Here is an 18278-nt window from a genome sequence, read left to right as displayed (position 1 = left end):
CCCAGAGACGGGGAGCCTGGTGGGCTGCCGTCTATGGGGTCGAACAGAGTCGGACACGACTGAAGCGACTTAGCAGCAGCAGCAGTAGCAGCAGCAGCAATACACTTCATGAGAAAATACACCAATGCCTAAAATGGTCTCCATTTCTCATAGAAAAAAATTGTTAATAGATTTTTATCTCCAAGAGTTAAAATCAGAAAGAGAAGAGCATTTCTACAAAATAAACTATTACTTTAGATATATTTTTTATAAAAGCACCATACATTTCAAATTTTACTTTTAAATATGCAATTTATAATAATATAAAAATTTTAATTTCAGTTGTGGAAAATGGGGAAGATTTTAATCAAATACATGAAGATATACTAAAAGTGACCTTGGGACTTCTGGTTTAAAATAACAGATTAAATAAATGTATTTCCTTCTCTTTATTTCATGAAATTCCTCTAACAACAGTATAAGATTAAAAAAAAAAAAAAGGCACAGATGCACATGGGCAAAAAAATTGAAAAACCACCACCAGTAAGATTTTGGACACTGGAAAACAGATGGGCAAAGGTAACTGACTCAGAAGACTTGAGAAGAGCGAATCTTAAGCTTCCAGTGAGAAAGTCAGAAACAACATGATTTCAATCATAAAAAGGTCACAGGGCTCAGGAACTGGTTGTACTAGGTTATCCTGGAAATGCACAGTGCAGGTAAGGTGCCAAACTGGTAGCCTGACTAAAAGTTATTTGAAGATATATTTGGCACTCAAATCCCCTTCCACATTTTGTTCTACCAAAGGACTATTCTTAACCGTGGCTAAAGAATGGAGATTAACCCTTTGTAAAAGTGAAATAAAATTCCTCTGAATTTAATAACCCTAGGAAGAACAAACAATGGGGAATACCATACTAAAAACAGGGAGACTGCTCACTATGCATTCTAAAGGCTGGGGCATTCCTCCCTTCCTCCCCTACTCAGCACCCAGGATTCTGACAGCCAAGTACATATTCACTAGGTTAAGAGTCTAAACAAACTTTTCTAAGGAGTATATGAACAGGTCAAGATAAAAACCTAAAATAATATTAAGATTTTTACAGCCTGACAGTCCATCCTAAACAAGTATAATGAAGCACTAGTCAACAAGTCCCACCCAGGCAAAAAGAAGTTCCAGTTAGACTTGCTTTATTTTTTAAGACTCTCATTTAAATAAGAGCAGCAATCAGAACGACCAGAAAGTGAGAAAAAGTTATAATATGAAAGTCAAAGTTCAAAATAAATAAAAAAGTAGCTTGAAAAAACAGACTGCATAGAAAAGAAAAATAAAAAATTGAAATCTGATATCCTCAAAGAAAAGATACTGCATCTATGAAAGAACATGATAAAAAAATTTTTTTAATGACTAAAAATAAAAATGGGATCTCTTGTATATTAAAAAGTGCATTAATAAAAACTTCAAAAGCACAAGATAAAGTTTAGGAAAAATTGCTCAGAAAATAAGATACTGATGCTAAGGATGCTAAGAAGTCTTAATACTGATGTAAGAATACTAAGAGAATTAGAGAAAAGGTTAGAAAGGTCCAGTCTCTAAAGAACAGAAATTCTAAGGAAAAAAAGAGAAAACAGAGGAAATTAAAGACATAAAATATGAAAATATCCCAAGCTGACAGGCATGTGTTTTCAGACTGAAAGGGGCCTAATGAATGTCCACTGCAACAGATGAAGATAAATCCATAATAAGAAACAAATAGTAGAACAATGGCTTCAAAATCTTGAGAAAATTTCCCAACCTAGAATTCCATACCCTGCTAAACTAGCAATCATGAGTGAACGTAGAATAAAGACATTGTCAGAAATGTCCAGTCTCAATGTTTTTACCAAGTAGCATTTTACATTCCTACCAGAAGGGTATGAAAACTTTGATTGTTCTGGATCTTTTCAACATTTGGAATTGACAGTCTTTTAATTTTGTTGAAAACTAATTAAAATTTTTTGAATAAAATATACTTGCAAGCTACCTGCAGTTAGCAGGGTATCAACAATAAACAGCAAATAAATTTAAGCTTCTACCAAAATGAGAAAGATGAAGACAAGGAATTCAGGAAAAAGAGAGTCCATCATAAGAAAAATAAAAAAGGAATCCTCGGGATGAGGATGAACCATAGCTTTCTAACAAATGTGTTGAAACACATAGAGGTTTGTCCTGAGTAGGTTACAGGCACGCTCAGGTATTAATCTCTTCAAACCAAGGGTTGGCTACTACAAGTGGAGGCTTCTGGAGCTTCTGAGAAACCTCTGGCCATGAGAATACTTAGCTAGTTATCACACTCTGTGCTTTACAAATATTGGCAGCATCCATGTGAACTCTTATACGACAAAGGTTGGGAAGTAAGTCTCAGAAGGCCATCAGAGAGATTTATTCACAAAGGCAAAACCGATAAAATATTAATGTGCTTGAACATTTCGACAGATTTATACAACCCAGAAAGAATTTAGAATTGATGAAGCAGACAAGTAAAACTAAAAGCATAAGACAATATGAAAAGATGTACCCTCTCCCAAAAAGGAAAAGTAAGAACAGTATACAGTACTTGGTTCAGTTATGAATAGTGTTTATATAATCATAACACAAATAATGATTACTGGCCTACCAAAAATTATAACAGAATCATATTGGAAAAACAGGAAGTGGAAAGAGCATGAGCACATGTATAAGTGCATGTGCATGGGAGAGTGTGTCTGTGGCTGGGAAGTGAGAAGTGATTAAATTCTTATCTTTCATTGTGGGAAGTTAATAAAACAGTGCTTAAAACTTAAAATGAGAAATTCTGGGCTGGAAGAAGCACAAGCTGGAATCAAGATTGCCGGGAGAAATATCAATAACCTCAGATATGCAGATGACACCACCCTTATGGCAGAAAGTGAAGAGGAACTAAAGAGCCTCTTGATGAAAGTGAAAGAGGAGAGTGAAAAAGTTGGCTTAAAGCTCAACATTCAGAAAACTAAGGTCATGACATCTGGTCCCATCACTTCATGGGAAATAGATGGGGAAACAGTGGAAACAGTGTCAGACTTTTATTTTTGGGGGCTCCAAAATCACTGCAGATGGTGAATGCAGCCATGAAATTAAAAGACGCTTATTCCTTGGAAGGAAAGTTATGACCAACCTAGATAGCATATTAAAAAGCAGAGACATTACTTTGCCAACAAAGGTCCATCTAGTCAAGGCTATGGTTTTTCCAGTAGTCATGTATAGATGTGAGAATTGGACTGTGAAGAAAGCTGAGTGCCGAAGAATTGATGCTTTTGAACTGTGGTGTTGGAGAAGACTCTTAAGAGTCCCTTGGACTGCAAGGAGATCCAACCAGTCCATTCTAAAGGAGATCAGTCCTGGGTGTTCTTTGGAAGGAATGATGCTAAAGCTGAAACTCCAGTACTTTGGCCACCTCATGCGAAGAGTTGACTCATTGGAAAAGACTCTGATGCTGGGAGGGATTGGGGGCAGGAGGAGAAGGGGACGACACAGGATGAGATGGCTGGATGGCATCACCGACTTGATGAACGTGAGTCTAAGTGAACTCTGGGAGTTGGTGATGGACAGGGAGGCCTGGTGTGCTGCGATTCATGGGGTCACAAAGAGTTGGACATGACTGAGCGACTGAATGAACTGAACTGAAAACTTAGAAAAAAAAAAAAAGGAAGAGTAACATAAGTGTGTTAACTGGAAAAAATGGAGACAATAAATAATCAGCTAAAAGAACTTAAATGCATTGTTTATAGGCAGGAAAAACAAGAGGAGTAAAGGGGCCTGCATAACTCCCAGGTGTCACGCACATTCTGGTCTGTGCAGAGCACAGCTTCCACAGCTGTTTGTGAGGCTGTGGGCAGAAATCTTCAAGTTGTAAGTGAAACACTATAAAAGAAACTTATAAATGAAACATTTATATTAGTAGTGTTTTATGATCTTTAGTGATCTTTAAACTATTACAAAATAATAGCATTATAATCTGTCATAGGATGACTGATTACAAGCAATTCTGTCTTAAATACTAATCCTAACAATATAATAACAAATAAAAATGTCACATTTTACTATGCAAAGGAATAACGTTTTAAAATTAATTTGTTCTATTGCTATTTTTCTTGCTTCTTGTGATTCTTCTTCAAAGATCATATTCCCCAAAGTAGGGAATTACTATTTTGACATTGCTATCTTGTTATGCATCTTGTGGCAGTGAGGTACACAACCTAGAATAATATCTCCATTCATTTCTGCCTGATTTCACTTACATATCAAACAGTATCCCTCTTATTCTAGCATCCTTAAGTCAGGGGGAAAAATACCTATTCCCCAAAGGAAGTAATGACAATGAAGTGCTGTTAAGAAGCTTTATAAGTATCACATCATTTACTTCAGCAAATATTAGCACTACTTTACAAATAAGAAAAAGATTTTGAGAAGTCATCCTAAGCTGGTAATTAGTAACCCAAAATACAAATGTTAGACCATAATAAAAAGCTACACAATAGAATTTTCAAGAAGTCATAGTTCTAAGACAACAATGCTAGATGATATCAAAGGCTGCAAATCAGACTGACATTATAATTGAAGAAAAGAGAGAGCATTTTAGATTGAGGTAATTAGAATGGGCTTCAAAATAAGGATTTGACCTGGCTCATGAAATAGGTATTCAGTTTACACAGGTGAAAAGGAGAGGGAGGGCAGCATAGATGGAGATAACAATGCTGATTATGTAATATAAACTTTACTGGTTAAGGGAGAGCACAGACTCTGCAATCAACTGTCAGCTGGGGTCTGAGTCCTGGCTCCTTCACTTAATATCTTCCTGAGACTCTATATCTGAATCTGTAACATGGGGATAATACTAACAGTGCCTCCCCTAGAGGCCTGTTGTGAAGATGCAAATTATTAACATATAGAGAGCTTTCACATCAATGTCAATAACACCAGAAGCACTGGATACATGATAACCACAGTTATGGCTGCTGTTGCTTCAAGGTTGTAATATATAGGGTGTCTATAAGGAAAAATAAGATTGTAACTATGAAATACAGAATAACCCTATTTATTATCTGTACTATCTTACCTATAAACTTTGGCAAAAAAATTGTAAAATCATGTTCTTCTAATTCTTAAGTCTATAACTAGGCATAAGTCAAGTGCATTAAAGAGTAAAAGAATAAAGAGGGAATTCCCACATACTAGCTGTCAACCCGTCTTACTACTACTATGTCTCATTATTCCTCAGACAAAGAACAAACTGAAGACAGACCATAAAGTAACTATTAATAAACAGTATAAAAAAAAAGCGGTACTACTAATATAAGAATGTTATTTTGGATTGAGATAAATTCAAACTTACAGATTTATGCAAAATTTCGCAACAATTACTATGCCTAAATATGTTTCAAAACATTTATGTTTATATTTATAATGTTAGATATCTATAATAAGTAAATGAAATTATATGTATATTTTTATGCCATTTATGCAAAAACATGCATATAAAAAGGCTAGACAGGAATACACAAATATATTGTTTATTATATTCAAGTGGCAGAATCATGGATTACACATCCCTTAATTTCCTAAACTTTCTATAATTGTTACATTATTTCATTAATTTAGTGATTTTTTATAGTCATAGCATACAGTTTTTAATGAATTCCACAGGGATATCTGATCTACTTCTTTAATAATCAAAAGGTTCACTTTAAAATTAAAAAAAATTATTCAGTTTCTTTAGTGTCATAGGAGAAAATCTATTTTTGTTTAAACTTACTAATTTTACAATTTCCATATTCTTTTTATGTAGAACTTTAATTTCCCAGATGACATTTGAGTAATGTGGAAAAACAGAACCTTTGTCATTCCACTTTAGGTGTAATGTAGAAGTTGAGAAATCAGCAGACAAATTCAAGATCTCTGGAGTTTCTGGAATTAAGGCTTAAAAAAGGAGACAAAAGATAAAATTTAGTAAAAGAAGTAATGGTCTTCATATTGTAATTCCATTAATCAACTAATTTTAAGCTCTATTCCTTCTTGATCTAAAAATAATTAAGGAGTAAAGCAAATTCTTATACCTAGTACTGAAAAGAGAATAAATATATGTATTTATTTGTACAAGCAGCTCCCAGTGATTCATCAGCCAAATCTGAGGAAATTATTTACCAGCCAGCTGTTTCAAATCCATAACACAAACAGTGACTGGGTTCCCACAACACTCTGGTGTCACTGGGTCTGGGATCTCCAAACAGGCAACATCAGAGGGAAGTGACAGAGCTTCCAGTGTGTGGATTATGTAAAGCTGGCCTTGGCAAAGCTTTCCCTCTGCGTCCTCGGCTCCCTCCCCACTCGTCTTCAATGTCACAGTCTCCACACTAGGGAAAGTCACCCACTTCCGGACGCAGTCAACTACAACTGGCATTGAACGCTGGTGTCACTCAGTTGTGTCTGTTAGCAACCCCACAGCCCACCAGGCTCCTCTGTCCATGGCATTTCCCAGGCAAGAACACAGGAGTGGGTTCCCATTTCCTTCTCCAGGCGATCTTCCCAATCCAGGGATCGAACCCAAGTCTCTTGCATTGGTAGGCAGATTCTTTACCACTGAGACACCAGAGAAGCCCACAACTGGCATAGGCAGCAGTAAATAGCAGCAAGATGGTGGTAATGAGATGAGGAAGCCAATGGGATTCCATGCAGATCGAAGAAGCACTTGGCAGGATGTGGGAAGTCTTTCAGAAAGGTTAGTTTGCAGTGGTGGGCAAAAGGCCTGTAGGGAACTGAGAAAGACATAACGTGACCCAGCAGGAGACAGCCAGGCTATGGTAAAAAGGATACGGCTCAGGATGCCATATATGGAAAAGAAAGGAAAAATCTAATGGACATTTCAAAGAAATGAAGGATTAGTATTAATAAAACATGGAAACATCTAAGATTTCTTCAAGTCACCAGCCCAGAAACGCAAAAGGAACCAGGGACCATTGTGAAGAAAGGTGGGAACCAGGCCATGGCTAAGCATCAAGGAAGAACAGACCATCACTGAAGCAGGGAGCAGACACTAAGAATAGGGACCAGTGAGAGCATGCACACAGACTCAAGAGGAACTCCCCGAGTGCGGCTAAAGAAATGAACCTAATACACAGATACAAAACAGCCAAAGCTTGAGAGCTAGTGACCCACAGTCACACTTTCAAGAAACCAGAGAACCCAGCAAGAATCCTGAGAGCAAAAGATGTGGAAGCAGCAAAAGGCAGAGAAAATCTGGGATCACTAAGATCAAAAGAAATGGGCTGTCATCCGGGGCCAGGAAAACAGAGTTCAGAAGGTCTGAGAAAAGACCACTGATGGTGGTGAGGGTGCCATCAATTCTTAAGAAACAATGCTGGCAGGGCAAATGGCTCTGTAGCTGCATTACAAAAGATAAAGAGAAAAACCATGCTCAAGGATAGGGCCTCTCACAGAGAGAAAACTGGTAAACTAAAAAAGAAAAAAAAAAAGCAGAAAGAGTTAAGGAATTCTTAAAAATCTTCAAGTTTTTGTAAGGGATGAGTACGGTATGGAAAAACTTAGGGGGTCAGTCAGTGGAAAACACGCACAGTATGAGCCCGTTCTATAAAATTCAGGCTTTCTAGTAGGTAGGGCTCTTTCTTGCCTGTTCTCTCCTCAAATGACAGTTAAGGTGAAGGTAAGTTCAAAATCACTGCAGACAGTGACTGTGGCCATGAAATTAAAAGATACTTGCTTGCTGGAAGAAAAGCTATGACAAAGCTAGACAGCATATATATTAAAAAACAGAGACATCACTTTGCTGACAAAGGTCTGTATAGTCAAAGCTATGGTTTTTCCAGTAGTCATGTACAGATGAGAGCTGGACCATTAGAAAGGCAAGTGCAAAAGAACTGACGCTTTCAAACCGTGGTGCTGGAGAAGACTCGTGAAGAGTCCCTTGGACTGCAAGGAGATCAAACCAGTTGATCCTAAAGGAAATCAACCCTGAATATTCACTGGAAGCACCAATGCTGAGGCTGAAGTTACAACACTTTGGCCACCTCATGTGAAGAGCCGACTCACTGCAAAAGACTCTGATGCTGCAAAAGATTGAGGGCAAGAAGAGAAAGGGGCAACAGAGGATGAGATGGTTGGGTGGCATCACCAACTCAATGGACATGAATCTGAGTGAAACCTCAGATAGTAAAGGACAGGGAAGCCTGGCGTGCTGCAGTCCATGGGATCGAAGAGAGTTGGACATGACTTAGTAACTGAACTACAACCATTATATAGCTACCTAAGGACAATGGAAGATTCTTTATAGAAGTTTAAGTGGGAAACTGCTTTTAAAAAAAGAAGGAGCAAATGAGGAGCAACAAACTGATTCAGAGCCAGAAGGGGTAAGTTCAAGGTGGCAGGGCAAGCACAGAGAGCAGAGGCTGCCAAGAACTTGGATCCTTCAAATGTTTCAAGAAGTCACAATATAGTAACTTAAAATTATGCAACATCAGAGTATTTTATTAAGGCAACACTCATCTATTAAAATGCTTCCCTCTCTGAAAAGTACACACAATTAACATTTTATCGAAAACAACAGTAGTCTATTCTTCAAAACCCAAGTCATAGCTAATATTTCAAGCTAAAAACAGAAGCAGTCATAATTACAAGTGAAAAGATTAAACATACTTCTTTTCACAATTTCATAGTAAACTGCTTTCATGTACCTGGGAAGCTCCCCTAAACGCCCATGAACTGTCATCTGCCTTTCTCTCCAGCTAAAATGCACTTGAGGACAATGTTAACTTGCTTTCTAGAAACTTTTCAGCTAGAAAAAAATATTATCAGTCTTATTTGTGAAGCTGATATATCTTTGCCCATAATCTCCATGTCCCTTCCTCCTTAGGACATCAGAAGATGGGAGCTTTCCCAGGTCTTTCTAAAAGGATCCACAGTATTTATTCTGCCTCAGACAAATTCTGCCTCAGATCCAAATTTTAAGAAACTTAAGAGATTAAAAATCTTACAAAGACTTATTTTTGTCCTTGTCCTTGTCAATTAGAAGTTTATTGTACGTGCTAAGTCACTTCAATTGTGTCCAACTCTTTGTGACCCTATGGACTGTAGACTGCCAGGTTCCCTGTCCATGTGGATTCTCCAGGCAAGTATATTGGAGTGGGTTGCCATGCCCTCCTCCAGGGGATCTTCCTAACCCAGGGATCGAACACGCATCTCTTCTGTCTCCTGCATTGGCAGGCAGGCTTTTTACTACTGGTGCCACTTGGGAAGCCCAGAAGTTTATTAGATATATGTATATACTTTAAATCTCTTCTTTGCTCTGTATGTATAGTTTTGAAAGGATCTTAAGATCTGGAAAAAACTTAATTTCTCATAGTTTTACTTAGCAGCAAATTGCCAAAGTACCCAAATCTTCTGATGTACAGCTCCATACCATTTCACAGCATCTCTTGCACATGATAAATGTTCAAAGGTTTACTGATGGACCTGCCTCCCTCTCTTATATTCATGTAATTTGATGTTTGTTTTCTTGGGTAGTGGTAGTAATAACTTAGCACTGGGATACTGTTTATCTAATATTCTAATCATGATCAGAACCATTATTTAAAAATGTTATCTGGCTCAATGGTAAAGAACACGCTTGCCAATGTAGGAAATGTAGGTTTGTTCCCTGGGTCAGGAAGGTCCCCTGGAGGAGGAAATGGCAACCCATTCCAGTATTCTTGCCTGGGAAATCCCAGGGACAGTGGAGCTGGCAGACTGCAGGGTACAAAGAGTCAGACATGACTGAAACGACTTAGCATGCACAATAAACTTCTAACTGACAATGACAAGCACAAAAATAAGTCTTTGCAAGATTTTTAATCTCTTAATAACTCTTTGTAAGATTCGGTCTATTAATCAAATGTTACCTAGAGTCCGTCCTGATTTGCCTTTCTAACACTGTTATCTTCAAGTAGTTTTCCAGATGGAATGTTCTTACTCCCTACTAAAAAAGCAGACAACACAAACTGGCTCTTTGACGGAGTCCTGGGGAAATTTTTTAAAATCTGGAATAAAATTAAGTTAGATTCCTCATACCTCACTACAAAATAATTCCAGATGGATAAAAGATTTAAGCATGATAACAAAACCAAAATCCCCCAAATATCATGAGATTCTATTATATAAAAATGAAAACTTGTGGTGTGAAAAACACCACAAAGTTTAAATTTAGGAAAATATTTATGGGAAAAGATTTATAACAAATAGGACATAATTGATAATCATATTATACAGAGAGTGCTTGTGAACTGAGAAGGAAATATGAAATTTCAACATGAGAGAAAATTTACAAAGGACACAAATAGCTCAGAAAAAGAATAAAAATGACAGATAATTTTTAAAAAGTAAACACAGAAATATAAAAACAACAATGCTGTAATTTGGGGGGCCATCAGATTGCAGTGGCCAAATTAAGAGAGGAGGACAATATGCGTAGTCCTGGCCAGGATGCAGCCAAGCAGGCGTGCTCTAATATGATGTCTGCGAGCATGCAAAAAGATTCAAAATTTTGGAGGAACAAGTGGTAATGGACGTCAAGAGTCATAAAAAGGGAATGTTTCCAACACAGCATTTCCAATTCTATGAATTTAGCTTAAGAAAATCATCACACAAATTCAGCAACGTAGATGTGCAAAAAATGTTCATTAAAGCATTGGATATAATACTGAAAAACTAGAAGTAAAAATCTCAATGATAATAATCACTGACAATCCCAAACTCCCTAACTATCCCTTCCTGCTACCCTTCCCACCTGGTCTGGAACTGGTATGCACAGAGTACTATATTTCAAATGGATAACTAATAAGGACCTACTGTCCATATAATCAAAGCTATGGTTTTTCCAGTAGCCATGTATGAATGTGACAGTTGGACTATAAAGAAGACTGAGTGCCAAAGAATTGATGCTTTCGAACTGTGGTGATGGAGAAGACTCTTCAGAGTCCCCTTGCACAGCAAGGAGATCAAACCAGTCAATCCTAAAGGAAATCAACCCTGAATATTCATTCATTCGAAGGACTGAGGCTGAAGTTGAAACTCCAATACTTTGGCCACCTGATGGGAAGAGCTGACTCACTGGAAAAGACCCTGATGCTAGGAAAGATTGAGGATGCAAGAGGAGAAGGGGTGGCAGAGGATGAGATGGCTGGATGGCATCACCAACTCAATAGACCTGAGTTTGAGCAAACTCTGGGAGATAGTGAAGGACAAGGAAGCCTGGTGTTCTGGAGTCTATGGGGTCATGAAGAGTTGGATAGGACTTAAGTGACTGAACAATAATAGCAACTGTATAGAACAGGGAACTCTGCTCAGTATTATGTAACAACCTACAAGGGAAAAGAATCTGAAAGGCACAGATACATGTATATGTATAAATGGAAAAAAAAAAGACATCAATCTAGTTCAGCTTTACAAGCCCTCTACTTAAAATGAGAAAATGAGGCTTCCCTAATGGCTCAGATGGTAAAGAATCTGCCAGCAACGCAGGGGATCTGGGTTCAATCTCTGGGTCAGGAAGATTCCCTGGAGAAGGGAATGTCTACCCATTCCAGTATTTTTGCCTAGAGAATTCCATGGACAGAGGATCCTGGTGGTCTTCGGTCCATGGGGTTGCAGAGTCAGATGCAAGTGACAAACACACATACACACACATTTGATTATAATAAGTAGTATAATAAGCTAAAAAATAAAATTTAACTTGCTAAAAATAAAATACAATTTGCTAAAAAAAATAAATCAATGACAAAGTAATTATGGTACCTCCATTCAATGGAATACTATGCAACCTATAAAAATGGAGATTTACATAATGACTTGAAACTCAATATAGTCTGGTAAGCCTATTATAAAGTAATATAAACTTCACTGTTTATATATATATACACACACACACAGAAAATACATGTAATTAACACTATTTAACAAAATACAAGAATTAACAATATTTCTCTGCAGGTACTGGCATCGTGGCTGATCTATACAAAATAATCTCACATGGATCTCACGTACAACTACAGAAAGAAAATAACACACATGGCTCTTCTCTCCTTTATCTTGAAGACAGCCTTAAACAGCATTTTCCCCACACCAGCCAGAAAATGAGAGGAAATGAGACAGGTTCTAAATTCCTGGACAGCATGCTTGTTATTATCCTTTCAAAATCTGTGCCATCTCAGACACAGACCATTCCAAACATGCATTCTGTCTGTAAAACTGGAAAGATCACTTATATTTTCTTTCCCTTGCTTCAGCATAAGTCATCCTTGTAAGACTCACTATCATATCATTATAACACCATCCCATAATAGTTGTCAGAAGGCAATACACGTATTTAGCCAATCATTAAAAGAGTCAAGACAACTAGGGTTTTTAAGATCTCACTACACAGAAAAATTTCCATTTCCACCAGCCTGGGTTTATTCACACTTCCAGCTCGAAGCATTATATCCTAGGTATTCGGTCAACACATCTGTAAAAGATACTGGCGAAGTGCAAGGCACTGGACTAGACACTAGCGGCAGGAGACAGAGTCTCTGCCCTTGGGGAGCCTATTTTCTTGTAAGGGAAACACACAGGGAGCACCTACTTACATAATAAATTATTTATGCAATTGTGAGAAATGCCACAAAAGAGAAATACAGACTGCCAAAAGGAATGGGGTCTCCTCTGGGCAGGGATGGTCAAAGACTAGTTCCTTGAGACGGCTAAACAATTCTGAAGGGCGTGCAGGAATCAACAAAGTAGACAGGGAGGCGAAAAGTTTCCAACTGCAGGAAGGACCTTAGCCTCTGCAGCATCTATTTGCTTGACCAGAGGAAGAGTCTGCTTTCATTGTGCTCTTGCCTGTGCTCCACAGTTGGAAGTGTGATCACTGGGTACATGGGAGTATTAGTATAACAACAGATATCAAAGAATGGTACATTTCTGTCAACTATAAAGCATTACAATATTAACAAAGGCACCATTCTGAGATATTTTCAAATCAATTTTCTTTTCAAATACTTACAAATGTTTTTTTCATTTAGTATGAATTTACTTTTGGAACTTCCAAACTCATATAATGGGTGTACTGTTATTTCATAATGACCAGGTAAAAGAGGTGGGATTGTAGTATTTTTCTCCAATAGATAACAAGTACGGGACCTGAAATATAAGAAATCAAAATTCAATTAGCAGATAAAATTGAGTGCAATTTTCATAAAAACTTGATTGACAAAAGATGCACTGAAAAATACTTTATGTTCTTTTGTATACAAAAATATGACAGGTCATATTGTGTTTCAAGACTGAAAAAAGAGAGGAAAGTGGTAAGTCCATCAATGTAGTGGTAGTAAAACTAACCAGATTGGATCAGAAAGTAAACAGAGTAAGCAGAGATGATTCTCTCCAGAAACTCAGGATTTCAGCATGCCCTTCAAGCCCCACCCCAACTCTCTCTGGGCAGGCTTGTCCCCCACCTCACACACCTGCCCCCAACTTGTGGACCCCATCATCACAGGGTTCCCATCACTGGGACTTCAACTCAGCCTGTCTGCTCCTCTGTCTTGGCCCATGGTTCAGTCATACAAACGTTCTCATCAGCTCTGCTTTCAAAGAGCTTCTAGTTCCCACCCATTACCTCTCAGACAAAAGTCAGTTTTTCCTCTGTGGTTCCATGGGCTTTTGTATCTTCACAGGGCATGTTTATACGCTCTGTTATTCACATACATTTTTAACTTTCCATAAAAACTTTAATTCAAGCAAAAGGACTTTGGGTGCCTCCTGCATCCCCGCCCTGTTCCACACAGGCTTCCTCACATTACTCACTTAGGACTGAGGACTTGAAAGGGTCGGCTTGCCTCCTCTCAACCTCACCTGTGAGGTTTCTTTATGTGCCAGCAACACAAGACCACCTGAATTCTATAAATCAGGCGTTTCACACATTAATACCATTGTACCCAATATCCTCCCTGGCTGGAATGGCTTTTTGTCCTATTTCTGCTGAGCAAATTGAGTATTCCTACTCCACAACCATGCTTCTGACAGCCTCTCTGGACCTCATACTCCTTAGTCAGTGCTCCCTCAGACCGTCACAGACAATTTCCATCAGCACTTAATCCACAGCATCGTTATGATCTGCTTCTTGTGAACTCCTGCGGCCAGGATAACTTCCTCTCTGTGGGGCCTGCGGTGGTTATTAGTGTGATTTAACAGATTTTTCGGATTCTCCCCTTCTGGGTTCAAAGGAGGATGGCCCTTCCCTGCTCCTCTGAAGCAAGGCACGGCCATGTGACACTGTTCATGGAGAAACTGAGTGGAAGTCACATCTCTCATGTCAGGAAGGAAGCTCTGAAAGGCCGTACTCCCCTTCTGCCTCGTCCCAGTGCATTAAAAGATAAGGGTCCCCTGGCCTGGGTCCCTGAGAGCAGGACGAGGGGCAGAGATGCCAGATGACCCCACGATAGACACAAGACACAAGCAAGTGTAATCCTTTATTTTCACTGCAGAAAGCAACGATATAAAACCTGAGGGTTGTCTCTGCAATAAAACCAAGCTCAACTTGGCTGATAAACGAGCACAACACTTAGACTAATGCTCGATAAATCTACATGCACTGGGGAAAAACCCGAGTGTACTTATATCCACATTTATGTCATTTCCAGGAGGACCACTCATCAGCACACTGGTGCCGGGAGCGCTGCACTGAACTTCTCTGGCCTTGCTAAACAGCTCTGAGGCCTGCTGGGGTCAGGGAGGAGCACGCAGAGTGTTCCGGCCTGCAGACACCCTGAGGGCTTCCACTGCAGGCCCCGGGACTTGCAGCTACTGCAAGATCACCTGAGGGGGTACGGTGGTGTGACAGAACCTGCCACCTGCCTCCTAGCACCCACCTCCCCTGAGTGACATTACCCCAGGTTCACTCAGGCGCTTGCCATCAGCTCTGAGAACACATCACCCAGCCTCTCACGCAAATAGGTTTGGCCACTGGTGAAGTTCTGCCAATGAGATGGAGGCAGATATCTCTTCAAGGAGTCTCTGAAGAAAATCATCCTTCCTGTCCTTCCTGCTTCCTGGAATGCAGACATGACAGCCACGCCGGAGCATCATCTTGAACCAGGAGATTACACACTCAAGATGGCAGAGTACCACGGGAAACAGGAAATGGGGTCTCTCGTGGCCACGTCAGCCCTGAACTGCTCACTCCGGACCTTTTACGTGAAAGTAAATGCCTGTCTACTAAACTGCTACTACTGACGTTTTCTATTGGAATCTAAACTTGAACCTCACTGATACAGGCAGGCATTGGTTTAGGACAGATCAGTAAAACTTCCCCACAGCTTATCAGAACCCACAGCCCATGAGAAGTGTGTCCCATACTCAAAATTCCCATGACAAAAGAATCAAAGTCATGGCCAAGAGAAGGATTTGTTTCCACCCTGACTGAAGTTAAGAGTCACCTTTTTAGGAAATAGAGAGCTAGGATTTAAAATTTCTTTTAAAAACTTCCAGAATAAAATCTTTATATTCTAAGATTAAAGACAAGGAACCTTTAGGTTATAACTGTAAATTAACCAAAGTATTTCCGTTACCGCTTTTCAATGCAAACTTCATAAGAAGCAGCACGACCTGCTCCAAAAAGTGCTCTCCAAGAACAGTCCCACACTTTTAAATTGTTAGTTACACACTTCAAATCATGAGGAGTACCTGGAGAAGGAAAAACAACACACACACACACAATGATATTAATTTAACTGCACTGGAAAGGTCAACAAGTCAAACCATCCCCAGATGTAAGTACAAGCTACGCGTCTGCAGAGGGCCCAGGTTCTCTACGCAGAGATGAGCCTGCAGTCCCAGGACGTGACTGGCTTTCTATTTCTTTTTTGTAGCTTTGGTTTAAAGAAGCTGGTGAGTAAACTGATGACAGTGGGCCAACCACTCAGGGGTTAGGCCTCTCTCAAAAATTCCACTTCCAGGCAACTCATATAAATAGAGGGAGTGACTGTACCGATTCGATGAAGGGACCAAGAAAGGGCCTGGGAGAATTTTAATCTACAGTGACCCCATTTGCAAAAAAACAAAAAAAAATTTTTTCAAGTAACTCTAAGACTCTAAGTAAAAATAAAAACTATGTATCTCTTATACCACAAACATAGCTTCTGCTGCTGCTGCTAAGTCACTTCAGTTGTGTCCGACTCTGTGTGATCCCAGAGATGGCAGCCCACCAGGATCCCCTGTCCCTGGGATTCTCCAGGCAAGAACACTAGAGTGGGTTGCCATTTCCTTCTCCAATGCATGAAAGTGAAAAGTGAAAGTGAAGTCGCTCAGTCGTGTCCGAAACATAGCTTCTGAGTACTCCTAATTACTACTGCTTCACAGCTTGTTACCAGACTGCCACCCATACAGAAATCCCATAGCCAATCTTTAGGTTTTATGAAGCATATCATATACGTGGTAATAAACTCACATGAGTCTTTGGAAAATAGATATTTTGTGTAGGCCTAAACACTTTTCACTTTCATGCATTGGAGAAGGAAATGGCAACCCACTCCAGATCCCAGAGATGGGGGAGCCTGGTGGGCTGCCATCTTTGGGGTCGCACAGAGTCAGACACGACTGAAACGACTTAGCAGCAAACAACTAAAAGGTGACAAGCAGTTCAGAAGATTATAGTCCTAATAGTACTGACTGACACAACACTGGCTCATGGAGTACATAAACACCATACAATGAAGAACTGTCATTCTAAAAAGACAATGGAAAAGAAAGAAAGGAGAGGCCAGAAAGAAGGAATAGGGAGGAAAAATGGAAGAAGGGAGAAAAGAGAAGGAGGGAAAGCAACCAGAGTGTGAAAAGAGGTATTCTATCTCAGAGTCTCCATATAAATATCTATTAAAAAGGCTTCTTCCTTAATTTTTACACATTATTGGTATGATATTCACTATAGCAATAAATTATAAAGCTATAAGATAGAAAACAAAAACATCAGAAACATATTATAAATCATTAGTAACATAACAATGTTATTTAATAGTAATTTGGGGGAAAAAAGGTATGTTTAATTATGAAAATAATATAAAAACTAAGCTCAGAGGCAGAGGATGAAAATGTTCTTTGTACAGTAAGCTAGGTAACACCTACAAACATTCTTAATGCTTTTAAATAAGATGAAAATGAATAATATAAAATTTAAAGTAGATATTTGGATTTCACTTATGTGACATTCTGAAAGGCAAAATTACAGACAGAAAATAGACCAGTGTCGGCTGGAGGTGGGGAAGGGAGGGGCTCGCAGCAGAGGAGCAGGGGCATTTTCTGGAATGATGGATCTGCCCTAAGTCTTGATTGCGCAGGTGGTTACATGACTGTATGCATTTGTCAAAACTAATAGAACTTTATCTTAAAAGGCTGAATTTTATTTCATTCTAACAGGAAGTCATACCTTACTTTTTTAAAGAAGAAAGACTACTTAGATCTATCTCTTTATGGGCCTTTTTAAAAGAAATCAAAAGTATGTTTTAAAACATGACAAAGAAATGAAGTTTAACCACAACCTGAAGGGTTCAATATAGACTCAAGATCACTTCCTAATCCAAACAGTAATAACACTGCAATCAGTTCATCTTCTCTGACTCTGATGCACTTACTTTTTTTCTGGCTGTTTACTTGATTTGTTAAATACAGAAGCACAGCTGTTAATAAGAGCCACTGGGAATTTGAAGCCATCCTCATTCTTTTGCGGTCCACCAGCCAGGATGGTCGTTTCACACATAAAGAAATGTCCATCATCTGTGCGCTGCAATCAGTTCTGCATAAGGAGAAGAATTTCAAATGGTGTTCAAACTGGTTCAAGACACTCCTTATCCTGTGCACATCAACACTGAAAATGCATACTGACAAATACCAAAACCTGATGCGCATTAAAGCCATGGAGCGACAACTAGACTCAGCTGGCCTGGCTTTGGGGGACGTGCCAGTCGGACACAGCTGCTGCTCCGGGAGCTGTTACAGGGCCAATTTTCAAATGATAGGCTTCAAGTTCAAGATTACAACAGAGCACGTATTTATCAACCCTCAGTACTGCTAGAATAGAGAAAAGCAGTGCCTAAAACCGAGGTCTTGACAATTTTAAGTGATACATGAAATGGCATTTTTAATTAGTATATATTAACTTTTACAGTCATTTATTTACGAGAGTACTGGTTTTCTTTTCCATGTACACTGTGATGTTAAGTTTCTATTT

At 39.0% G+C, this 18278-nt stretch overlaps 1 protein-coding gene across 2 annotated transcripts in view; it reads right to left on the bottom strand.

Moving 5' to 3' along the window:
• Positions 1-18278, bottom strand: part of LIFR (LIF receptor subunit alpha) — a 79389-nt gene that overhangs the window by 38034 nt on the left and 23077 nt on the right. For both annotated transcript variants that reach the window (XM_061393683.1, XM_061393684.1), the window contains exons 2-5: positions 17683-17843; positions 15625-15739; positions 13062-13198; positions 5790-5953 (exon numbers count right to left, since the gene is read on the bottom strand). In XM_061393683.1, coding sequence (XP_061249667.1) covers positions 5790-5953; positions 13062-13198; positions 15625-15739; positions 17683-17824 — 558 coding nt within the window. In that variant the 5' untranslated portion in view covers positions 17825-17843. The remainder of the gene's footprint in view (positions 1-5789; positions 5954-13061; positions 13199-15624; positions 15740-17682; positions 17844-18278) is intronic.

Source organism: Bos javanicus, chromosome 20 (genome assembly GCF_032452875.1).
Source record: "Bos javanicus breed banteng chromosome 20, ARS-OSU_banteng_1.0, whole genome shotgun sequence".
In the NCBI taxonomy this organism is placed as follows: Eukaryota; Metazoa; Chordata; class Mammalia; order Artiodactyla; family Bovidae; genus Bos; species Bos javanicus.
Note: the sequence above shows the minus strand (reverse complement) of the source record. Positions and strands in the feature narration are given on the sequence as shown.